Source organism: Gekko japonicus, unplaced genomic scaffold, assembly GCF_001447785.1.
Source record: "Gekko japonicus isolate JY-2015 unplaced genomic scaffold, Gekko_japonicus_V1.1 scaffold1024, whole genome shotgun sequence".
Classification (NCBI taxonomy): Eukaryota; Metazoa; Chordata; class Lepidosauria; order Squamata; family Gekkonidae; genus Gekko; species Gekko japonicus.
The window spans coordinates 189,384-216,490 of NW_015175388.1; the positions used below are offsets into that span (position 1 = coordinate 189,384).

Below are 27,107 nucleotides of genomic sequence, written 5' to 3' on the forward strand. Positions count from 1 at the left end.
TGGTACAACAAACATTTACATATAAACGAGAAGAAAAATCGAATCAAAATCTTTTCCATGATACAGAGCTACATAAATTAGTAGTGTGTGGAAGCAATATTTTCCTCATCTGTTTTATCCATAACTTATCCATGCCAATTGGCTGTTTTAATTTTTGAAACTTTTGTATGATGTACACTTTTTGTGCTAATCCTCCAACTTGGAATACTTATAGAAATCAAGGCTGACTACATGATTTCCTGCTCTGTTATACATTTACAAGCCCACTTCCATATCTTGAAAGGTTGTAAACTTAAGTGCAGCTCTAGGCATTTGTACAAAGGTCTTTCAAAATTCCTCCATGTTTGTTGAAACATTAGGAGTTGCTGGGTTTGAATCTTGAGAAATTGCTGCAACTGTGACAATCCTTGGAGATCCAAGAACCTCAGTAACTGAAGAGTCCAATTCACCTGAGGTAACGATAGCAAGGGCTGTTCCTCCACCCTTCTTATTTTGATGGGTTTTGACATGCTTGGAGAGATGATCACTTCGCATAAATCTTTTAGAACACTCTGGGCATTCAAATCTTTTCTCACCTATTGGAAAAAAGGGTGAGAGTTACTGAATCATTACTTTCCCCCCACAAATGCTATGTGGCAATTCTCTGGCTGCAATCGGAGGGAAAGTCCCAGTTATTTTATTTGTGTGTGTGTGTGTGTGTGTGTGCGTTCAACATCTTTCTACACAAGCTATTTGCAAGCCATTTTCTGTTTCTTTTTTAAAAATCATCTTAATACCCATTCACAAATCATGCTAGTAAGCTTACAGTTGCTTTTCCAAAGTATGTGAATCTAGTTTCCTAAACATGTATTCCTCATCTAGCTTCCTAAATCTAGTTTCCTAAATACTGCTGAATACATGTCTTGTGGATAGATGAGTCTTTAGATATGAATATGTTTGAAATTACCACTACAGTATCCATTAATTAGCTATGCTACAAAAGTACAATGTTAGTTGTGTTATACAATTATTAGCCAGATGCTAATTTATCACACTATAGACTGGTGTAGTTTGGGCATCTTTCTATCCTAATGCACAGAATAAAGATACATGCCTGGATTTTGACTTCGATTTTTATGTTGTCAATAAATAAAATCAAGAATTCTTATCAGTCCTCCTAAAAAAGAGAGACTGAAATATGGGAATCTTTGCCAATAGTTTTGTAAGACATTTCACAAAGCAACAAGTTGATGTAAATATCTACATTTATATTAATGCATTGTTTTTGATAATATGAATTCTAATGCATTGTGTTGTTTGTTATCACCTAGTGACTTTATTGTGCTGGCTATGCATACAAGCTAGAACCAAACATGCATAACTGCTTAGACAAATGCAGAACCAAAAGAACAGCATTTACTACTGCAGTCCCTTACTGATAAAAACAGAAGTTTGATTCACCAACTATCCAGGAGATTGCACAATAAGGACAAAATTATTGTAGTTTAGTGAGACCTGAGATAATTTCCCAAGGTGGTGTAAAGTACCCTCAAATTGCAGCAAGCTTATAGAGGCCACATAGGGTTTTCAAGGCGTGAGATTATCAGCAATGATTTGCTATTGCATGTCTCGTAGCAACCCTGGACTTCTTGGCGGTCTCCGATCCAAGTACTAATCAGGGCCAACCCTGCTTAGCTTCCGAGATCTGATAACACATGTACACACATGAAGCTGCCTTATACTGAATCAGACCACTGGTCTGTCAAGGTCAGTATTGTCTACCCAAACTCGCAGTGGCTCTCCAGGGTCTCAGGAAGAGGTGTTTCACATCACCTACTGCCTGGTCCTTTTAACTGGAGATGCCAGGGATTGAACCTGGGACCTTCTGCACACCTTGCACACCACTGAGCCACGGATCCTCCCTGATCAGGCTAGTCTGAGCTATCTAGTTCAGGGCACTTTCCCCTGTAGTATTAGAATTCTCTTGGGAGGTGTTTTTCTTACTTCAGATACATAAACACCTATATGTGTCATGTAACAGTCAATTTTCTAAGAACCACTCTTATTTTTCTACCCCAAACAAAGTTCAAGACAAACTTCTAAGTTCCAATATTTATTTTAAAATTATAATACTTATTTGAAGCACAATAAATCTGTTCAGATTTTTTAAAAATACTCAGCATCCTAAGAAACAGTACAACCACTGACTTCAAACCCTGGTACACAGTCTATCCACTGACCTGTGTGAGTTCGTCTATGTCTCTGTAGCTCATCACTTCTTGTAAATCTTTTTCCACAGAAGATCCAATTGCAAATAAACGGTCTTTCTCCAGTATGCCAGCGAAGGTGTGCCCGGAGATGAGATGTTTTCCCATATACTTTTCCACAGCCTTCAATATGACAGATATGTTGTTTCTTTTTTCCTGGTTCATTACTGCCTCTAACAAGCACAAAATGTGAAGCGTTAAATACAAATTACTTCAAGCTCTCATAATTTCTTCACTTAAAGACGTAATAGTAATATATAAGAAAAACAAAATCATTGGTAGCCCTGAGATGCCTGATGTTTTATAGCTATCACAGCAATTACCTTCCTTCTCCTTCTCTGCAATTAGGGCACGAACAAGCAACTCTTCTTAACCTTTTGCCAGGCTGCACTTCTTGATCAGAAGCTTGCTGTGCTTGATGCAACTGCACCTGAGTTATCTGATCAGGACTAACAGCACCAATTGCTGCATTAGCAATGCCTCCTACTGCTACAGTTACAGGAGCTATTGTGGCTTGCTGTACTTTGACTCCTCCATCCTGTCCTTGTTGCTGACCTGTAAAATAAGAAAAATCTTAACATTTACAGTTTACCTCAACAAGATTACAACATAATTTGTAGCATCCTCTTTACTGTATTATAAAACAGAGAAACCCCACATCACAACAAGCAATTTCCCCCATACACATAATACTTGGGGGGGGGGAGCCCCACACTATCCTATTTAGAATCCTTTACATTAAACCAGAAAACCAGTGCTTCTCCTCAACTACACTGTGCTACTTGCAAATAGTGACAGGGAAATGGTCTGTTTATAAAATTGGTGCATTCCTTATCTAACATGGCACTTTGCTAGCTTGGCTACAGCGATGTCTGCCTTGTGCAGTAAAATCACTGTGGAAAGCCCTTGCTGCCAGAAGTGAATTTGGATGTATTAAAACATGCAATGAACCTTGTACTTGCCCATAACCAATGTTCCCTCTAAGCTGTGGAGTCTTGTGAGCAAAAAATCTCCTTTGTGAGCTTCTGGCATTAAAGTTGTGAGCGAGTGATTTGGCTACTGCATCAATTAGCTTGCTCTGGAACCCTCCTCCCTGAGCTAAGACAGAAATGTGTGAGCTGGAGGCTAAAATTCTGTGAGCTAGCTCACACTAACTCAGCTTAGAGGGAACACTGCCCATAACTGTTCTTCAGTTAGGGCCTTTGTAAATCTACTGATGGTCTAAGTTACCTTGAATATTATTTATTAAAAACATTCATTAGCTGCCTTTCTACCTTGCAGCACTCAAAGCGGCTTACAATATAAATAAAACAGTTATAAAACACATAAGAGATGACAGTTTAAAATCTCAATGAGGACTGGCAATAAATAAAAACCAAATTAGTCAAATGCAGTCCTAAATAAAACTGCTTTCAATAAAACTGTATTAGATAATACTTAGTTAAGGTGAGATATACATTACTGGTAATATATTTTAATAACAAGATTATACATTTGCAAGGTCAGCCAGCAGAACTGCCTGACAAATCCAAAATCTGCATTGTCCCATCAGTATCCCTGCAATATGAAGACAGAATAGGATGTATGATAAATCAGTTTTGAAGCATTCAATTTTGTAAGCAAGTGAAAAGTAATGGATGCTATCAAATCCAGAAAAGTATGTACAGTAGAGTAAGAGTTGTCTCATCAGTGCTAGATCCTTCTCAGTAGATCTATAACTTATTTGGTATTACACATATGGCTTTAACTGTAATGAAGTCCAGGATGATCCTTATCAATAGTATGGAAATGGGTGGAATCAGCATAAATTTTAACATACTAAACATGAAACCCATGCACTGCAGTACTTTTAGATTGTAGTGAGAACTATGGCACATGAAATCCTTTGGTCAACTTGTGAACCCCTACTGAGACATGGAATTACAGCATCTCGTTTACTGCTATTACAGCAATGCACTTTGAGAAGATCTATAGTACTACATACAGCTGAAAGGGCAAGATTCAAAGTTAATGTTCTTCTATGACAGCGTTCAACTAATATTAGAAAAATGCATCCGTGTCATGTGATGATACAAACTACATGCCATCCACCCCACTCCAAACTTTCCCCTTTTCTATATACTTGTGCAGGTCCCTGATCTTTAGGAAACAGCAATGTCCTCATCTTTCTTTGTTACTAACTACTTTACTTAGAGTGTAAGCTGTTTTTTTTTTTGGGAGGGGGTCTGATGGCTCTTTTGTTTAGCACACCATATAGATCTTTGTAGGAGGTATTGATACAATTTATGACATTTCTTCTTCATAGACTACAGGTTTGAAAGCTGGAACCGTGAGTCCTCCTTTGCCTTACGTTTAGAATACTTCTATCACTCTGTTGCAGTTTTTTAGCTAGACTCAGTTCCTGCCCACATTTGGAATCTCAAAAGTTTTACTGTTATCTAAGGTATAGTGTCAGTTTGCCCAAAAAACAGATTATAATGTGATTAAACTGTTGCCTGAGAATTGTAACGATAACATGATTTTTCAAAACTTTTCTTTGATTCATCCACTTCACTGAAGAGAGGCATACTCTGTTGAACAGCAGATCCTATAACTTCCAAGAGGAAGATACTGGCTGCAACAAGACAAGCATACTGACTCAGAACAGCTCCTATGGAGGATGGAACTTCCCCTGCACCGTCAGTCGCTACCAAGAAATTTTGAACAAATGGATTTAACAGAAACACAAACCCATTGCCTGCACCCTTTAAAGTTCTCTAGAATTTGCCTGACATGAAACTGACTTCTTCTATATGCCTTCTTTTAAGAAATCCTGTACAGATTGGCAATACTACAATATTACTGCAACACCTTAAACATTGAAACTTCTTGTTTCAGCCTACACATCTTCAAGGTCTTGGCCATCAGCATATGTCATCACCAGAGGAAACAGCTGAGACTCACACTAAATCCCCAGGCAATGGGTCTGACACCCTGATGTCATTTTCTTTCAGTTTTACTATCAAAGAAGTCCTTAGCATCTTCCATCACAGGTTAGTAGAGTGGTGCCCTCTACTACATGAGTACACAGCCATCAGCTCTCCCACATCAGTGGTACTCTGTGGCTTAGGGAGTGCCACATTCATATTTACAGTCATAAGAACATGAGAATCCATGTTGGATCAGGCCAGTGGCCCATCCAGTCCAACACTTTCTGTCACACAGTGGCCTTTTAAATGAACAGAGCACCTCTAAGCATGTAGGGCTGTATCTCCCCACCACTTTTGAACTTTAGTCAGCCCTTGTGCAGTTGAAGTAAGAAGGCCTCCTCCTCTCCTCAGCATGAGGCACAGCAGCTCTCAGAAGACAATGAGGTTGCCAGATAACCCTGGCAACTAGCAGGGGGGACTTACTAGCAGCACAGCAGAGCATGCCAGAATTGATGTCAATGTGGGGACACTCTGGTATTTGGGCAAAAACTCTACGGTAGAAGCCCTAAGTGACAGTGAGCTTGCCGTAGGTCCCAGAGGACAGCAATATGACCATAGACAAAAAAAAGTAAAACCACCATACCAACACCACCTCACTGTGCTCTTTCACAGTGGCTGTCATGGTGATAGTTTACCCTCTCTTCTCTGCAGCTGGCTTGCTCTCTTCCTGACAACTGTCCCATTGCTGGAATAGAAGTATGGAGGCTGCAGGAAAGGCTGGTGGGTTTGTTGGAATTAGCCCTTCCATCCCTAGCACTAGGCTCACAGCCGGGAGAGACTTGCAACTTGCCCATACTCCAATCCCTCCAGCATTTTAAGGCGGGAATCATGTAGTAGCCACAAGGCCTATCATGCAATGGCTTTGTCCACTTTTCTGGAAAATGGCTCAACTGCCACATTGGGCAGCAGTGCTCAGAAGAGCCACATGTAGCTCCTGAACCACTGAGTATCACTGCCCTACATAATCTCATGTTATATTGATAGCAAATGTGAGAAGGCCTTAGCTGGTTACAATATCCTTGTCTACCCCAAACAATTATGTTCTGCAAATAATCTTGTAGACATATGTAAGATGTTATGGGTAACTGACATTTTGAAAGAACCATGGCATCCACGAGAGGTTGCTGTATCTCATCTGTGGAACTGACACCTTTCTTAGCATTATTTGCAATTATTGTGGCTAACTTTCTGGTATCTGCAGATACCAAATTTGTTTCCAAGGCTTTCTTTCCAAAGCTACACTCCAAGAATTCTTTCAATGTACTCTTGAAATCCAACTCTTATGCTATGTTAAGTTGTTAGAGAATGGCTCTGAAATCCCTCACTTAAAAATAGAATTATTAAAAAGGGGGGTGTATCCTCAGGGAATGGAAATGTCATCAGTGCTGCCGTTGTTTGTGGCAGTGAAACATAACTGATTAGGGGAATCAGAGCAGGCAAAGAAGCAAACCCCACCTTGCCGGAAGACTGAGTCAGAAAGGTGCAGGAAATCTTGAGCTGTCTGTAAAGTTCTAATAGAAGACCATGGGTGGGACTGCACAGAGGCTAAGTAAAACAAGCTTTGCTTTTGTTGCAGGCCTTGATCATACTGCAAGACATGGTGATATCACACAGGAGGCTCCTGCTTAGGTAGTATGGAAACTGTCATATGGATTTCTCAAATGGTACATGGTGAGTACAGAGAGCAGGACAGATATTCTATTTATCTATGCATGTTATGAAATAAAACATGAAAAGAATTTAAGCATTAACATTAAAAAATCTTTATCAATCTGAAACACATCTTAAAATATTTTATGGAATGAACAAAAATGTTGTAAAGTACTTATTCACAAAGAATATTCCTGTACAAACATCTAAGAGTGTTCGTTTATTCCATTAAACACTTCAAAATGAATTTTTATTTGAATGTAATAAAAGATTGGAGACCCAGCCCCTGAATCAGTGCCAGTAGTGACTACTTTTGTAAGTGCTGAATGCACATTTGCTTTGGTGCTGTTTCATGATCACACACAAAACACAAGAAAAGAGTTCACAATAAAACATAAAATGTTAAATTTATTGATACAAATTTTGTCCACATAGGGGTAGCAAATTTCCTGCACGCGGCCCCTTCACACTTCCTTGATATAGAATAGGGTTCAACAAATCCCAGGCACCAGGACGCCATGATGCCTAGAAATTTCATTGTGGTGCCGAGTATTTTCATCAGTCATTCATAGTAAGTGCTTCTAGGTGATTTTCAGTAGAAGTACAAAGCTTATTTAAGTGAGGGGTGGAGGTTAGCTTTTTGTTGTGATGACTACTAGGGTTACCCCATATTTATTTATACACTACACCACTTTTGTTATGGCTTTAAAAAGAACGTCAAGAAATTAGTTGCTGTAGATTTTCCGGGTTGTGTTGCCGTGGTCTTGGCATTGTAGAACCTGACACTTCGCCAGTAGTTGTGACTGGCATCCTCAGAGGTATAACACAGAAAGATAGAGTACTCTCTGTGTCAAGATGAGAAGAAAAATGGTAGGCAGGTAATTTATATCTACTCCAGAAGGTGGGGTAGGGCTGAGTCATTATCTTGTAGGAGTTCCCCAGGCTATGAATATGCTAATAGAGGAGCTTTCCTGAGGAGGTTCCTTTGTATATGGATTGTTTCCTGAGGAGGTTTCCTGAGGAAGTTCTTTTGTATGTGGATCGGCTGTTGAAATTCTAATCTTATCTGTGGTGCTATTGGCAGATGTAGAACTTTTGTGTTTTTCAGGACAGGAAACCATGCCCTATTTATTTTTAAACTCTCTTCTTTCCTGTTGAAATTGTGTTTATGTTTATGAATTTCAATGGCTTCCCTGTGTAATCTGACATGGCAATTGGAAGTGTTGTCCAGTCTTTCAGTGTCTTGTAACAAAATACTGTGTCCTGTTTGAGTTAGGCTATGTTCAGCCACTGCTGATTTTTCAGGTTGGCCAAAACATTCCTCAGCCACACTTCTCTACCATAAATGACAACTTTCAAAACTATAGACATTTCACAACACTCATTTCCGAAGACTCCTCCTTCTCATTCCCATGTAACCTACTGAGACTTTCATCACGACCACTCACTTTCAACCCACCTTCCCTTGAGACCTCTGCTCTAACAGGGTGGACAGTGCAACCACAACCACATTGAATGACACAGACATCCAACATAAAATGACTTCGCAGATTGCCCAGTTGTTGACACTATTCCACAGACCCCTGTGTGCAACATTTTCTGGCCCACATTGTGTGACCTTGGACACCGGCTATTCTGTAACATAAGGTATGTGAGACTTTACTTCCACATTTGTATCTTTCACTTACAGACTGCTAATATTTACTTTACCTCCTTCCAGCCTATGCCTTTGTTACACATCACATCTTTCTAGAGCTCGTTGTATTGCTTTCACAACAGGCTTTACTGCTAGTAAGAATATATATCAAAATGAACTGGCAAACATGTTGAAATATGCCTCATGAGTTAGCATACAAAAGACACCCCCCCAAAAAAAAGTGCAATTGTGTCAATCTTACCTAAGGAACAGGGACAGAGTTGTTCTCAAAAAGGTAAATGTATGAACCTTCCCCTCATAACTGCCAATGAGTGGTCATTTAGGATAAGACTTTTAAAAGGCTTTGGGAAGTCAACACACAGGTACAGGAGGGAAGAGATTTTGGAGCAGGGATACCAAAAAAATTGGGATGAACAGGTGCAGCGTACTCTAGAAGCAGGCTCTGGTGATCATTAAATCTTTTTCACCAAAGCAAACACTGCATGACAGCCCAGGTCCTGGATAGTGTCCAGGTTAACACTAGGAGTTTTTCAAAGACCGTCTTAAACCATATTGATTTAGGGTTGCCATCCCCTGGTAGGGCCAAGTGATCCCCCCGATTTTGGAGCCCCCAATCCACTGTGGCCCAGCTGGCCAGTGGGGGAAGCCCCACCCCCAAGAAGCTCCCTCCTAGTGCCATCGGTGCCAGAGCGATGACATCACCAGGGGGTGACATCACATTTCCAACTTTGGGGGCAATGCACTAGTTTTTAGGGCAAAACTCTTATGATTTTGAGGCCAAAAAACCAATAGAGTTTTGCCCCAAACCCAGAACATCGCCCCCATCAGAAACATTCTGATGACATCATCACAGCGTGCACACAAAGCACACATGCCAGAAGATGTTCAAGAAGAAACTGGGAGCGCCCCCCCCCCCCAGCAGCCAGGTAGGACCTGGCAACTCTATATTGACTTATAAGGGTTCTCTATCAGGAGTGCCAGATATGACTTGATAAACAATCTAAGTGCTTGAGATCAAGCCCTTGGCCCAAGGGAAGGCTGGCCCAGTCCTGAATGAAGAGTCATGCAAGCTACACAACGGCAGAGCAAGAATCTCTGCCCACCAAGATAGTTTTAATTTGAATAGTTCATTTGGGATAAGGTCTGCTCCAGGGAAAAGAGGTGATGGCTCAAGCCTTCAACTTGAGAAGGGATCACCTCAGGCCAATCTGGAAGAGGGCCAACTGCTGGTTCAAATCTCAGGAGCAGAAAGTTCCATAGGAATAGCAAAAAGGCTTTTAAAGTACGACTTCCAGACTTTTGATTTAATACAAAAGGGAATATTGCTATGCGTTCTAGTGCCTATATTGATAATTGCCCAAAATGCCGAGTTACCATTTGGTTTTTACAACCAAAATTAAGCATCACCAGTTCCTATATAGGTTCTCTTTCTTCTTATGCTTTATTAGATCTCTGTAGTATCTCTTAAGAGCCAAGAATTCCTTCAGAAGAAGATATCATTGTTCTTTAGCTCCCTATGTTTTTGCTGTAGTTGTTTTTTTGATATGCCCGCACTTTTTATCAAATCATGTACCTAAATTCTTGGGAGAGGCCTTACAAAGTGAGCACTATCATGTATCATTTTAGAGTTCGGGGCCTTGGAAGGGGACAATAACCTCACAAGATAGCGAGGGAGCACCTAGCTACATCAGACTCAATGATCTCCTTAAGCATTAAAAAAAAAAGTAATTTATATTTCAGAGGAACTAACTTCCAGGTAAGTGTGGAGAGGACAGCAAAGTCACTGAAGCTGTGGATAAGTCCTTTACTTCAAGCAAGCCATGTTTGGATACCAACTTCTACTAAGAATAAATCATACAGGGCTGACACAGCTAAATAGAATATTTTGAAAGCAACTACCTAGAATCAGGTTCAATGGCAAACTGAAGACGTGAATAATGAAAATACTGTATTTAAAATCCATAGCCGACTGGATATGGGAAATGTCGAATTCATTGTGTAGGCTTCTTGCTTTAGCTTTATTCCAACAGATGTTTATGAACTATTATGTGCACTAAATTCCTACATGAACAGGATAGAAATTTAAATATCAGTAAATATTAAATTGTTTTCTTCGTTTATTTTCTAAAATTCTATCTCCAAATATACAAGTTGTATTTCTGAACATTTGGTTTCTTTTTCACAAGTCTACCCAAAGCCACTCATGCTTGCTTACAGCTGTTGCTTGGTCTTTTTTTCATGACACCAGCTGCTGGAACTGATAGCCAACAGCAATTTTCTTTTACTGTTTTAAAGGGATTGCTCAAAATTATGGGAAAAGATCCCACAGAAGATTTTTACTAACGGAAGGAAGGTGACTTTTGCCAATTCCCCACTCCCAGTGTAGACCTCTAATTCCCATGTCATGCTGTTCCTGGGAGAGTCCCTGTCCCCTAGGAGTAGCATTTCAGGGATAACTTTTGAGCTACAGTGGGTAGGAGGTATGAGGAAGACTGAAGGAAACTCCTTCCATCAGTGAATCCAAGGGGGATCCAAGCCAGAATTTCGGCAGTAGCAATACAAACACAGCCGGAACATCCTTTGGAACTGACGGCTGCTGGAACATCCTTTGGAAATGAAGGCTGTATACCATTTTCAAATCAGCAATCAAAGCACATATTGCAAGACACCAACTAAACCACGCACACACATAAAATGTACAAGGTATATAGACTTTTTAAATTGATTGGTTCCGAAGTATACTTTAGTAAATTGAAGCATACAGCAGTCCTAGCATATTTGGTATCAGTTAAGGCTTGGAGATTCCTTGAGCACTGTTTGAAGTGATGACCAGCAAACTGGAAAAATAAATCTTCAGATCTTTGACCTGCAGAATGTTGCATTAGATAGGATGCCATGTGACACAATAAATAGTGACAACGTTTGTTAAACAGGTTTTTTTGGATGAAATTTTTGTTGTTGTTCAGTTGCACAGTCGAGTCAGACTCTTTGCAACCCCATGGACCAGATCACGCCAGCCCTTCCGGTCTTCCGCCGTCCTCTGAAGTTTGCTCAACTTCATGTTCGTTGCATCTATGACACTGTCTAAACATCTCATCCTTTGCCGTCCCCGTCTTCTTTGACCTTCAATCTTTCCCAGCATCAGGGTCTTCTCCAGGGAGTGCTCCTTCTCATTTGGTGGCCAAAGTATTTGAGCTTCAGTTTCATTATCTGGCCTTCCAGGGAACAGTCAGGGTTGACTGATTTGATCTTCTTGCAATCCAAGGGACTCTCAAGAGTCTTCTCTAGCACCATAGTTCAAAAGAATCTATTCTTCGGCGCTCGGCCTTTCTTATAGTCCAACTCTCGCAGCCATACATGACTACTGGGAATACCATTGCATTGACCATGCGGACTTTTGTTGGGAGTTACCATTTTTGTTAGCATGATACTTTTTATCATGCTGTTTAGGTTCGCCATCGCTTTCCTCCCAAGGAGCAGGCGTCTTTTAATTTCATGGCTGCAGTCACAGTCTGTGGTGATCTGGGATCCCAGGAACGTGAAGTCTGTCACTACTTCCACGACTTCCCCTTCTATTTGCCAAGGAGTGATGGGGCCGGATGCCATGATCTTAGTTTTTTTGATGTTGAGCTTCAAGCCCACTTTTGCGCTCTCCTCTTTTACCCTGAGCAAGAGGCTCTTTAGGTCCTCTTCACTTTCAGCCATTAGAGTGGTATCATCTGCATATCTGAGGTTGTTGATCTTTTCCCCAGCAATCTTAATTCCCACTTGTGATTCATCCAGGCCAGCATTTCGCATGATGTACTCTGCATATATATTAAATAAGCAAGGCGACAATATACATCCTTGTCGTACTCCTTTTCCTATGCTAAACCAATCAGTTGTTCCATATCCGGTTCTAACTGTCGCTTCTTGGCCCTTATACAGGTTTCTCAAGAGACATGTGAGGTGGTCTGGTACTCCCATCTCTTTAAGGCCCTGCCATAGTTTGTTGTGATCCACACAGTCAAAAGCTTTAGCATAGTCAATGAAGCAGAAGTAGATATTTTTCTGGTACTCTCTTGCTTTCTCCATAATCCAGCGAATGTTGGCAATATGATCTCTCGTTCCTCTACCTCTTCGAAACCCAGCTTGTACTTCTGGTAGTTCTCTATCCACGTACTGTTGAAGCCTAGCTTGTAGGATCTTGAGCATGACCTTACTAGCATGTGATATGAGTGCAATTGTGCGATAGTTTGAACATTCCTTGGCATTGCCCTTCTTTGGGATTGGAATGTATACTGACCTTTTCCAATCCTGTGGCCACTGTTGTGTTTTCCAAATTTGCTGGCAAATTGAGTGCAGCACTTTAACAGCATCATCTTTTAAGACTTTGAATAGCTCAGCTGGGATACCATCACCTCCACTAGCTTTGTTGTTAGTAATACTTGATAGTAAAGAAGCACAGGTAAAGCTTAATCTAAGGGAGGGGTCCTCAAACGTTTTGAGCCTGCAGACACCTTTGTAATTCTGACACAGGGTGTGTGTGGGGGTGCAACTACAAAATGGCTGCTACAGGAAGTAGAGCCAACTGCAAAATGTCAGGGAGGAGTGAGGTTATGCATAACTCTAATAGTAACTCTTCTACATTTCAGGCAGAAGCTCTATTTAACAGGATGTCTTTTGAAGTGTACTTACAGATTTAGAATATTTTCTTGCAGACACACAGTGAAGACCCTTGTGCTGTGGTGGCAAGGAGGGGAGATTATTCCAGCCTGGCCTAATCTAGATGAATCTGCATCAGAATTTCTCACTCCATTTTGAGGCTGTTACAATCTGCTGGTATCGTGCCCCCCCCTCCCCTCCCCAGTATCGAACAAGTTCTGAAAATGTGTTGCATGTCTTCTTGAAACCAGCATTTGAGAATCTATTACATACTGGTAAATGTAACATTTAGGCAGTCCCTTAAGTGTGATAAGACTGAGAAGTCTCCACTACAATGTCAAATGAAAAGTGCAGTAGTTTTGGCTTGAACATGAAACATACTTTCCAGGAACACTTGTCTTCTACAGGAATTTCAGAACCACATTCATATGACTATTTTCAGACAGAAGAACAGCCATATGACAATCTGTCCCCTAAGTATCTCTTCAGCAAACAGTCATGCAAATGAGCCTTAAGTATGGATTATATAGGATAGGAAAGTGGCAAAATACTATATATACAAATGCTAACACTCAACGGGTTTTAGGCAGATAAAAGCACAATAATAATAAAGTAGGAAAAACAATTTTAAATATGCAGACTGCCAGCAGAAGAGATGTAATACAAACATGTTTCTGAATGGCAATGGAAGTAAAATTTTCAGGGAAGGAACTCTGAAGCAAGAATTTTGAGACTTGCTTCCATCAGCAATTCTATTAAATTTCTTTTCGATAGATACAGGAGTATTATAAGTTGCAGAGATCACACCTAAACAGACTTTTACTATTGATTTCTGAAACAGAATACACTGCTGAACTGAACATTAGAATTACCCACATCCTGTAGCAAGGCCCTATATAACTCTTCTGTTTCAAATCATTTCCGGTTGAAAACTTGCTGTTCATAAGCAGATAAATCTGGATCTCTTCCAGTCAGCTTGTTTGAGTTGCCTGAGTCACTGCCAACCATACAGGGCCACAGAAGCAGCTGCTTTGGGTAGCCTGATGAGAGGAGAACCAAGATGCCTTTTCCATCATTGCTTCTGCTGACCACTCAAGAACTCTCCTATGCTCATTTTCCAACCATTCCTGGGAATTATCCCCCCCCCCGCTTTTTTACAGTAATACGAAACCTTGGCTGAATCCAAAAGCTTTATACAATTGTGTTTTCCAAGTGGTACATAGATATGTGTATATATACATACCACAGTTTGAAACATGACTGACATAGCCTTCCTCCCTTTAGTCAATCACAAAATTTATAGAGCCATATAAAGAAACGAGGACATTTAAAATGACCTAGCAAATTTTTCCTCTCTAATCTTCCAGTCAGAAGATTAATGATAAATGTAAATTGTATGCATTCACTACAGGCTGTTTCCAGCTCTACCCCAAGCTAGCTAGGTAGGGGTTGTGACAGAAACCTCTGAAGAGAAATTAAGTAGGAAGAGGCGTTTGGGTAAGGAAATCACTTTTGCCAAGTTCTGCACACACATTATTGATAAAGCATCAAAATCAACATTTAAAATAAAGTTGTGTTTTACTGTCACGTGGTAATTTTCTTTTAAAAAACACATTTTTAAAAACAGCTGAAGAAATCAAGGCCCCTCCCAAGGGCTGTGGGCTCAACCGTTATATTAAAAACTACGGTACTGTCTAAGTCTATGCCCAGAGACAACCTACTCTTATATTATTGCATATAGGGAGGCAGGAGATTAGCTATTAAGTGATGAGGAAACGGTTCTCCATGCATGCTCACAGGTTTTCCCTCCCCTTCCCAAAATCAACCCTATGTTGAAGACAAACTCCTGAGCTAAATTCGTGAAACTGTGATCCAAAGTAAACAATTCCAGAAATAAATTCCAAATGCTATGTAAAAGTATTGTAGCAAAACCAAAAAGAAGGCTTATGCCACTTTAAAAAGTCTCTTTCATCAGATTTCTGAAGTAAATCCTCAATGGAGCTAGGCCATGAAAAAGGTAGCATCTCCTGCTTCTATGCTTCTGCATAGAAGGGACAATGCTCATGGGACTGCTCATAGTGGCCATAATAATGTTTGTTTAAATCCTAGTTAATCTAATTAAATTAGAATCCAACAATTATTTATGCTACAATAAAACTGTTCTTTGGGAGCCACAAAGCCTTTCACTTATATGGACAGCAGTTGCAACACCCATTGAAATGTATTTTGCTACAGAGCTATGATCCTTTGTGATGAAACAGCAATTATTACATTGTTGCCAAGCTACTGAAGAAGCCAGTCCCATCAGAGACCAGGAAGCTGTCAGTTACTAAATCCTTATGCATCCAGTGGAAATCTCCCCTTGTTCCCCAACCACACTAAGCTCAGAAGGGGCAAGATTCTAGAGGAAAGAAAAGAGAATGCCCACCTGAACCAGGGTGTGTGCATGCCAGTCACAGAGCTGGCTTCAATCGAATGGAGGACACCAACGAATACACATGCTGAATAATAGTATTTAACATAAGGATATTAAATGTTTAATTGAAATACAAGAAACTGGAGGTTGTTTTCCATCGACCTATGTTGTACTGTCTAGAAACTAGGGATGGGAGAGAAAAGGAGAGAGAGATGGTAAAACTTAATCCTTGTTTTGAGTGATAAAATATCTTGGATTAGCACTGCAGTAGCCTGTTAGGATGTGATATCCTGTTAGGATGTGATATTGGTCAGGCCACACCTGGAGTATTGTGTGCAGTTCTGGAAGCCTCATTTCCAAAAGGATGTGAACAAAATGGACTGTGTGCAAAGGAGAGTGACGAGGATAATCAGTGGCCTGGAGACCAAGCCCTATGAGGAAAGGATCAGGGACTTGGAAATATTCTGTCTGGAGAAGAGGAGGTTGAGGGGGAACATAATCGTTCTCTTTAAGTATTTGAAGGGCTGTCACTTAGAGGAGGGCAGGGAGCTGTTCCTGTTGGCAGCAGAGGATAGGACTCGCAATAATGGGTTTAAATTAAGGGCAGGAATGGATATGAGGAAAAACTCTTTTACAGTAAGAGTTGTTCAACAGGGACTGCCTAGGGAGGTGTTGAGAGCTCCCCCTCACTGGCAGTCTTTAAGCAGCGGCGGGACAAACACTTGTCATGGATGCTCTAGGCTAATCCTACATTGAGCAGGGCATTGGACTAGATGGCCTGTATGGCCCTTTCCAACCCTGTGATTCTATGTTATGGCACTACCAGCTGGGCAGCAGGCATAAGAATTCAGAGGAAACAGGAGCTTTAATTGAGCAATAAGGGGAGAAGCAAATGATACCACCTAGTTTTAAATCTACAGCACCCAGAACTATCTAGTGCTTGTTGCATAGAAAGGTATCTCTCAGAATTAGTTTAAGGTCACCAGACATGCCCACCAATTTTAGAGGGATTCCGGGTCATGAAGACATTCTCTCCTTATGGCAAAAGGTCTGTACGCCCCTCATTCTGCTAGGTAGTGAATCCATCTAGGGCTCTTTTAATTTTTAGAAAAATACAAAGTTGAAAATATACTTTAAATACAATTCCATATATAACATGACAATTTCATATACAACATAAATACTCACAATCTATTTCACCCTAAGAACTCCTTCTCAATATAACTGAACACTGGGAGCCAACAAGGTTCCCAGGGTTTACCTCATCAAAAAATTTCAACACGAGGCAGTTTTTCCATTTTTATTATATTACAGATTTTTACTAGCCACTCTTTTATTTGGTGAAGATCAAGGCAGAGTTCTTCTACATCTCCTTACATTTCTTTAAGTACATCTCTGAGTAGGCAGTACTTGCTTAACTCAAGTTTATTTTAAAATCTCAGATTAGGAAAAACTCCCTTGCAACACAGTTCCCTGGTACATGGGTTCACAACTGAAGGAGGTTAACAAGACACTCTTAAACCTTTGTTAGTTTCTTTAAAAAAACCAATTATGAAGAAAATATATTAAAACATATATTACTATTTAAAACTGTTTTGGCAATTTGAGCAAATGGACTTATCTATACATACGTCAACTAAATTATATGCATCACATTGCAACATGCTAACAGATCCCAATTGGTTAACTGTAACTGTACATTATCAACAGTAAAAGCTTTTTGTTCTAATTCCCCTGACTTCATTTATCTACCTAAGCCTGAATCTCGCCCTAGAGTGCAGATCAAAGAAATGTACAACCATTGTGCCAGGGATGGGAAGGGTCGACTTAAGGATGGGCACGAACCAGGAAAATGCAGTTCGGTTCAGTTTACGGCATGCCCGGTTCACAAACCACAAACCTTCACAAATGTTTAAAGGCCAAATCAGCTGGTTCTATTCACAAGGTTCATAACCCAGTAGAATGGCCCCACCCCTCGGCATACTAGAGACAGGCAGTAATTTCCCAGAAAGCACTTTCCTGGGGGAACTTTTTTGGGAGGCTGTAACTCAGACCCTGTAAATCCAGTCCTCACCAAACTTGGAGAACGGATAGAGGAGAGTCAGCCAGAGATCCCCTGTGAGTTTGGTGTCTCTGGCTTGCACGGGATCTGTTCTATACATTTCTAAACCTGCGCCTGTCAAAATGACCACCTGTCATGGCAGTCATTTTGACAGGTGCAGGTTCAGGCTTATAGAATGTATAGAATGGATCCCGTGCAAGCTAGAGAAATCAAAGTCACAGGGGCCTTCCCCCAGATGCTCCTCTACATGCCCTCCATGTTCCACCCCCCGTTGCTTTGTAGTTTCGTAAACATTTAAAATGGGCAGAGACAGTCTGACAGAAAATGTATCCATTCATGAACCGCCACAAATAGGTGGAAAGTTCATGCCGGTTGACCTGCTACAAACTTCAAAAATCACCCAAAATTCATAACAAATGTTAATTCATGAGCCAGTTCATGCTTATCCCTAAGTAGACATTTCTACAAAGCTAACTCCTAGCCCATCCAGGACTCTTATCTGGCCCGCACGCAACTGGTGCAACAGAGAGAACAGAAGGCTGCTGGGGGGGGGGCCGACGGGGCAGAGGCACTCGTGGCTTCAGCACAGCAGAACAACCTCACCTGCAGCAGTTAAGCAGAACCCCTTCACTTCAGTAGCAGCCTCACTGGTAAGTCGGGAGCCACCACAGCTGCATCCATGCCAACTCAGGGGAACGTAGAGGACCAGCCACCACAGCTGCATCCATGCCAACTCTGGGTTCCAAGGTGAGATTGCACACCTCTCCATTTGGCCTGTAGCTCCAGGGATTCAGTCCCAGATGGCCACAGGGATCAGTGTTCGCACATGGTGGGGGGACGTAGAGGATCCTCTGCTGGGGCCTAGTGGCAGCCAGTGCCACTGCTATATTTGTGCTCCACCATGAGGCTACTGTGCTTTGGCCCATGGGGTGTGTGTGTTCTTCAGCAGTTTCTTCCATACATTGGGATCCTAGTCCTGCCACCAAGCATGGAAAATCCGGCAGCCTTCAGCCATAGGTGGCTACTGCCCCATGGGGGGGGCAGTGCTGGCGATCACCAGCTATACTGGTCACTGGGTGGCCTGGAGCCTCTGCCACATGCACAGCCTTGTGCGTGCAGTGCCTAATCCCCCATCAGACGATCTGACAGCCTTCAGCCTGGAGCAGCCACCACCACATGGGAAGGCACAGCTTGCTGATAATCTCTGGCTTGAACCTACAGCATCGCCCCACCATGGATCGCCTGCCGGCCTTGGTCAGAGGTGGCCACTGCTGTACAGGCATCTCTAGCTTGGCCTGGGTCCTGCCATGCATGTGGCCTTGCATCTGGGCCACCACCGCCCCACTTCCGCAGGGGGGGATTACTTCAACTTGTCTTCCCAGTCCCCTTCCATGGTGGCTAAAGGCGGGGGGGAGCTCACAACACCCAGCCACTTAGGGTTTTTACCCTGGGGCCCAGGGGCTCACAGCACTGGCAGTGGGCTGGGAGTTTGCCCCTCCCAGACAATGCAGGGATATCTGCCCACCGCTCTCCAGCCCACTCATGTGGTTATTCCTCTGCACACACACCCCCCCCAGCCAATGGGGCCTTTCAGTGAGGAAACTTGTAGCTTACCAACTGCTGTCCTTTATAAAGTTTGTACCTCCAGTACTTGGCATTAAATTTTATGGCACACTGGCCCCACCCGACTAAGTGACATTTATGTCAGAACTGGCTCTTGTAACAAATGACTTTGACGCCTCTGCTTTACAACCTCCAAACACAGAGACACAATATCTATTTGATCCACAGTGCAATTCTAAGCACAGTTACATCCTTTTAAGCCTATTGACTTAAATACAGTTGGAAGGGTGTACTCTGCTTAGGATTTTACTGTCAGCCTGTTCCTCACACTCCTGACCCTCAATACATGCAATTTATATTGTTGCTAAACTTTAAAAAGTGGAAACCTTAGATGTGCATTGCCACCTTACACCAAGGCAACACAAAGCAATAACATGGTCAAAACAATAACAATATAGTGCAATAACATGGTCAAAAAATCTAGAAAGTGAGCATAGGTGACCCATCATGTCCAGTGGTCTTTGCCTTTAACATTACAGGCAAAGTTACACAGCTCCCTTCCAGGCTTGAAACAACCCATTTCCTAACAATATCAATACTACCCACAACATGGATGAAATATGAACTATACAGGACTACTTTTAATCAAATCTGATACCTACATTTTTAGCACAGTAGAGAAACAGTGCTGGGTAAATTAGGCTGCTGATAGTTAAGGGATTAGTAATTATTTCCAGTACATATATTTGAAATGTTTTAGAATAGTTTTGAATTCACTTTTTTCCTATGTCATACTTTAAAAGAGCAATAAGGTACTGCCATTTTTTAAACTAAAGGGACAGTTTGAATAACTTCACCTAGTGTAGTTTGTTGAAGGAAAGAATGAAAATTCATGACTGGCAGGGGGAGACTGATCTTGCAATTCATCTCTAAATAATGGAAAATACTATTAGCAGCTAACACTTTCAAGCGTATAACATGACTGACAGCAGATTACAGAGTAACTGGATGATTTTATCCACCCTGGTCCAGAAATCAGCTCAGGACGCCCATAAAAATTATGTACATTGTCAGCAACATTATCTTAAGAAGTTACTAGTATGGCATTTATCTTTAAACCATCCAAATGCTGAAGTTTTACATTGTTTCTAAGTTTGTGGCCAATTAGGACAGCTACATTTAATACCATGGCATTATGTCCAGTTTATTGGCACATTCTCACATAGAAGCAAATTCCTCTTTCACGTTACTGAAATTTATGGGCCGCGGTGGCTCAAGTGGTTAAGATGCTGAACTGCAGACTGGAAGGTCAGCAGTTCAGCAGTTCGAGACCCGAGTGCCGCAAGACAGAGTGAGCTCCCGTCTCTGGTCCCAGCTCCTGCCAACCTAGCAGTTCGAAAGCAAGAAATTGCAAGTAGATAAATAGGTACCGCTTCGGTGGGAAGGTAACAGCGTTCCGTGTGCCTTGGCATCTAGTCATGCCGGCCACATGACCACGGAAACGTCTCTGGACAGCACTGGCTCTTCGGCTTGGAAACGGAGATGAGCACCGCATCCCTAGAGTCAGATTCGACTGGCTTTCAAGCAAGGAAAACCTTTACCTTTACTAATAATAAATAGCTACCTATTGATAAATTTTGTCCTTTAAAAGTTGTATATGTATGGTTTCCACTTCACTTCAGGGGACGACACTGAGTTGCTGCTGCACTGAAAGTGTTCAAGATATGAATAAACTCAAGAATATGACATAAAAGAATGTTTTATTTGCTATAATGCACATAAATTCATTCCTATTTATGTTGCACATTTAAACTTTCCAGCAAGATGTCATATCAATTCAGCTTCCATGGGAGGCAAGCTACACAGAGCAGCAACAGACCTCCATATTTGAATGTGTTTACTATTTGAATGCGTTCACTGCCATATTCCTATAAGTCAGGAGTGAGTATTCAAAAGGTGGGCATGCTTTAGGATAAGAGTACACATTCTTGGCTAACTAATTACTTTGTAAATTCAAACACTGTATACTTGAAATGTCTTCTTAAATATATAAAACCTGTTAGTTCATTGTTGCTAGTTTCTATCTTAACAAAATCTATTCAAAAACAGTTATTACAGGGTTCTCAAATATATGAACATCTTGTGGCCCTGAACCAACACACCCATCTTTGAACAATATCTCCACTTCTGTGAAGCTGAATATTCCTGCTATTGCCAGATGCTCTCTGCACATGAGTGTAGTGGTTAAGAGTGTTGCACTAGTATCTGGGAGACTCAGGTTTGAATCACCACTCCTGCCATGAAAGCTTGCTGGGTGACCTTGGGCCAGTCACTCTTTCAGCCTAACCTACCCTCACAGGGTTATTGTGAGAGTAAAATGGAGGAGAGAATGGTGTAAGCCACTTTGTGTCCCACCTGGAGAGAAACGCAGGACATACATGAATTAAATAAACAAAATCTACCTTCAAAACACTGGGAAGAGGGGAGTAGAAAGAACAGTAGCTGGGTTGGGAAGCTTGGGAAAAGAATTTTAGCCATCATCCTTATTATCCTAAAAGCCTCTTTGCTGCTATCTGGAAGGAGAAAGACTGGATAGATATCAGAACTACCAATCAACAGCTTTCCCTAAATGAGAAATTCCTGCCCCTAACTGTCAATATCTGTGGAGGGAATAGGAAGAACAGTGGTAGCTATAGCAGCTGGATTGACAGGCAGCTTGAAGAGGACTAGAACTGAACATATTACTTCTGCAACTAAGGTGAACACACCTTCCTGTCAATGATGTATTAGCAAAGTTTATCAATATCCACTGGAGATCTGGGGGGGGGGCCTTACAGGGGAGGGTTCATTACCCAACCTTGTGCTTTTCAAGTCATTCAAGCAACCATTTATAAGAATTCAACTTTGAGACATCCTAAGTATCAATTAGAGTCTCAGAGATCTACATCAAAGATGAAACTGACCTCAAGGTACAACTTCACTAATATAAACTAAGATCAGCTAGAATACCACTGAAGATTTTTCAGCTTTCAAAATGCTATTTTCCCAGACTGTGCTAATCCAGATGCATAAGTATACAAAGTGAATGATCATAAACAGGTCTACTCAGAACCTTACTTGGGCGTATTCAGTGGGGCTTACTTTCAGGAAAGTGTTTATAAGATTGCACAGTAACAGGCTTAGACTGAAGGAACTCCACATAGGATTGCATCATTGGATTGCATCATTTACAAATATTTCCTATATACTTGGCAGACAAAGAGGATACCTATTCATGTATTTCACAGCAAATTGCTTATTATTAGCAATAGGGATTAACTAACAAAGGACTCCTTAATGTAAATTAATTTCCCTTTAACTAGTAAATTATTAGTTCAGACTTCTGTTGATTAAAAATAAGTATTCTACAAAACTACAACAGCTACAGTCCTATATATGCATGTTATACAGAATACAAGAAGTTACACACACACAATTGCAACTAGTTTTGACAGGACTTTTTGACTGCAGTCTTGTACATTTTGTCTACATGTCTCTTACTTTTTAGATATCTGTCAAACTATTTTATGTTCCTATCTTCCACTTTAAGAAGGCCTGCAACTTTTCACCAGAGAATCAAATCAGCACAAATCAATTTTCACAGTGAATTCCAAGCTCCTGAAAGGAATCAGAACAGCACCAGATGAACACATACTCTGCATACATATGAATTCAGACAACTTTTATTAGACCATTGTTTAGTTCCATGATCTATTTATATTAACGCTTTGAGGTGAAATCATTGCTTCTAAGTAGTAGTAACAAAATATTACAAAACTCAAGTTGCATGCTCATTTCTTCATCCATTCAAAAGTGACATCTAAAATCATGAGAAATTTTTTTAGCCAAAAATGTTGAAGGAAATCATAAAAGCTGCACACAAAACAAACTTAAGGTTAACAACTTTCACAACATATAGAGCTCTACAATCTGTGAGATGTTATTTTAACCAAAAAGCTGAAATCCAAAATATCCTTCATTCCCACTGTAACACCCACCAAATCTACTTTGGAAAGTCAAAGACCTTCTAGGTGGCATTTGATGTTGAAAGGAAAATATAATAACCTCTTTGGACATAAAGGGCTCTTTAGATTCCAGACAACATGTACATGTATCATAACTACTTTTTCAATGGCTGCTAAAGGAAGACATAACTATAATTAGGATGTTTCTTTATTACACATATACAACTGAACAAAGGAGCCAAGCTACACTACTCAATGTATACTGCCAATAAAGCACTTACCTGCAACACTAGTAATGGTAACTGGAACTCCTTGCACTTGGACACCTGCAGCACCCAAATTGGCAACGCTTACTGTCTGAAGATTAGGCACTGAAGCAAGCTGGGCAGCATTTAGTGTTATTGGTGTACCAGCAACAGCAACTGGTCCTATTTGAGCTATAGTACCACCACTTGAAGATACAGGAGTAATGGTTAATTGCTGGGGTAACCCAGCATTTTGAACTTGAAGATTTGAAAGACTTTGAAGATTCTGGACCTGTACTGTCTGCCAACTGATCTGCCCTGATGGGGTTAAAGTTGGTGCTCTTATGAGCACTTGAGTTGGACTCATTGCTTGTAGTTGAACATTTTGCAAAGGCTGTTGTTGAATGGTCTGAATAGTTTGTCCTGACTGAAGCTGAAAAGACTGTGGAGAAATAGCTTGAATGATCTGCTGTTGTGGCTGTTGGATCTGTATCTGCTGTAAAATAGGCTGACCTACTATTTGCACCTGTTGCAGAGAGTTTGACTGATCCTGCACATTTTGCAATCCATTTGATTGAAGCTGACTAGAGTTCTGAGCCTCTGTTTCTGAAGCAGTTGTTGGAGGATCTTCAGTAGCAGACTCACAACTGTTTGCTGTGCTTGCATACTGGCCTGTTTCTGCAGTGCTTACTAAAGTTTCGCTGCTTGTTAGAGATGTAGAGGCAGTAGTCGTGCAAGTAGAAGAAGGAGAATCTGGCATACTACTAACAGAAGCTGTTGTGACAGGTGTGGATAGTAGCTGATTTCCATTGGAAACACCACTATCAGTGGGTTGGGTAACCTGTCCAGAACCACTGCTAGCTGCAACATTTATTACAGGTAATGCTAGAGTTACTCCCCCAATGTTTATGGGCAATGATGTTACAACTTGTGCCTGAGTACCAGCAATAGGCAGTTGCAGTGGAATGGAAACACCAGGCCTAATCTGGACTGGTACTGTTTGATTTGCCAAGTTTTGAGCTATAATATTCCCAGAAGCTGTCCTATTTGTAGTTGTAATGATAGCTTGATTATTCCCTGCAGGGATGAGCTGAATTTGGCCCTGTAAATCTTGCAGAGCTGTAGCATTAGCGGGACTGATTTGAATTTGTTGACCTTCTGTTGTCTGAATCTGTGGGATCACTTGATACTGAACACTACCACCTGGATTCTGGACTTGTATGACTTGAAACTGTCCTGGAGTTGCTCCAGAGGAGCTGCCTGGTTTTGTTTTTGAAGGAGATGCATTTCCATTGTTGCTGCTAGAGGGACTTGCTGCACTAGAAGTGACAGAAGATGCTTGTTGGACACTGTTTTCTTTTGAAGCAGGAGGAGCAGCAGCAACAAGCTGCCAAGCATTTCCAGCAAGCTGAGTTGTCACTAATTCTAATTGCTGTGGCTGATTCTGAAGCTGCACCAAACCTTGACTTGGATCTATTATAATCTGCTGTCCAGTTGCTTGATTCTCACCCGGCGTCCCTATTTTGCTGCAAGTTGCTGCCAACAGAGCCAGGGGGGAAGGTTGAGAATCCTAACAAAAGCAAAAGACAGCACAGTATATTAGAGGAGATAAAGACTCCCAAACTATAGACAACAGCATGGCTATCAAGGCTTACTAGGAAACAAGACACCTAAATTCATAGCAGACCAGATGACAGGATAACTCCTAAGCCAGCTTGAATCATGAAAAACAATGAGGCATAAATGTTTTAATTAATAAACCAATAAAATAACCATTTATAATCTGCATTTATTTCAAAGCTGGCCTCTCCAGAAAATTTCTGACAAATTCAAGAATTCTGACAAAATGATCCACACACAAACACAGATCAGTCCAGGCAATAAAGACTTGTGCTTATCCATTAGCCACATAGGATATCATAAACTGAAGATCAGTTATGCTGGAATATCCTTACATATTGTACCTGAGAGGCTCCAGTTTTGCTTTTTTTATTGTTGTTGCTGTTTTCTGCCTCAGGTGAATTCTCCCCCTCTGAGGGCATAGCTTCCTCCTTCTTTTGATCTGCAATATATATATATATATACACATGTACATTTCAAACACGATTATTTTTATTTACACAAGGAGAAATCACAATATTCTCAGATTCCCTGCCCTCCATTCCACCTCTGTTTAAAAGGCACATAACAGAACAGACCATTGCAATGGCAAAGGAATCCTAAAAAAAAAACAAAAAAAACCCCACACAACGTGGTTTGAAACCCGGCCCACAGGGCTTGGTGAGTGCGTGAAAATCCAGAAAAGGGAGGTTTGATTGGTTTCTCTTCTCGGAGACTACAAGGCAGGAGGGGAGGAAAAACCACCCACAACCCTCCTCCTCCTCCTGCCCCTAAAGCATCTGCGGCTACTGAGTGGCCCAGGATGCTTTAGGGGCAGGAGGAGGGAGGCGCAAGGGAGGGGAAAATGGGAGGAAACAGCAATGAAGGAGGACTGGATGTGCACAGGAGGGCTAGGAAAGAAAGGGGGAATGGAAGAGGGAGGAAAGGAGGAGGGACAGGGGGAGGGATGAACGGGGACGAAAAAGGGACCCAGAAGGAATGGAGGAGGCAGGCTGGGGTTGGCGGGAAAGCAGCAAAGGGAGAAGCGCGCCAGGGTGGCCGCGAAGGGGGGGCGGGAACAGGGAAGGAGGCAGGGCCGGGGGGGGTTACATACCGCTCATCCCGCGTTAACGCCCGCTGAGGCGCGGCTCGAGGAGGAGGGGAGGGACGGAGGGCGGGGTGCTGGGGTAGCGGCGGGGAGAAGGCCGGTCGCTGCCGGAGCTGGGAGGAGCAGGTCGGCCTATTTTTCCACGAATGGCCGCCGCTGGGCTGTGGCGTAGCAGCCCGTCTCTCCGCCCGCTGCCGCCGCTTGCCTCAGCCCCAGCGCTTGATTGACAGCTTGGAGCCGGACGAGGGAGGGGGGAAGAGAGGGAGGGAAATGGGGGTGGAGGAGGAGGAGGAGGGGCGGGGCCCGCCGAGGCCCAGGCCGACACCCACTGAGGAGGGACCCGAAGCTGCCCGGCGGCTGGAGACTCTTGGAACTCCGGGGGAGGGTGGAGCGAGGGAGGCGCCAGCCCCACCACACGAGTCGGCCCTTGGCTTGGTTTAAAGAAATAAGCCACTTACATAGGCAGTGCCGACAATATCAGCGGGCTACGTAGGTTTAAAAGAGGGCAGACATGAAAGAGCGAGCCCAAAGGGGAAGCAAATTTAACCGCCGCTGTGGTTTCGGGGTTTTTTGAGGGGGCGGGGCGTGGGTTGCTTGCGCTCCCCGACAGGGCTAAGGCGAAGGAAAACGGAGGCGACTAAGAGGCGGACCGACGCAGTGGAAAAAAAAATGCTCCGTTTTCCTGCCCGCCCACTAAAGCTTGTTGAGCTTCTGATTGACAAGCCGGGGAGAACGAAGCAACGAATGGAATGGGACGGGCGGCGGAGACACCGCCCAGCTCGTGCGTCTGTAACTGACAGCGCGGGAAGAGAAGAGTACGCTGTTCCAGGCGCCTCGCCTCTTTAAAGGCTCTCGTTTTCTAATTGGCCGGCCCGACTTCTTCCCCCTTTCGGCAACTCTACGCAGTCTCTTTAGTGCCTTTATGAGTAGTGCATGGGGGTAAT

At 42.1% G+C, this 27,107-nt stretch overlaps 1 protein-coding gene across 1 annotated transcript; it reads right to left on the minus strand.

Moving 5' to 3' along the window:
* Window positions 1–228: 228 nt before the first annotated feature.
* SP4 (Sp4 transcription factor) lies at window positions 229–26,347 on the minus strand. The gene is made up of 6 exons (XM_015425642.1): window positions 26,170–26,347; window positions 25,421–25,518; window positions 23,493–25,026; window positions 2,570–2,801; window positions 2,220–2,419; window positions 229–575 (listed from the first exon to the last, which is right to left on the minus strand). Exons 1-6 carry the CDS (start codon window positions 26,174–26,176, stop codon window positions 328–330), a joined length of 2,319 nt encoding a protein of 772 aa, XP_015281128.1. The 5' UTR covers window positions 26,177–26,347; the 3' UTR covers window positions 229–327.
* Window positions 26,348–27,107: the final 760 nt, after the last annotated feature.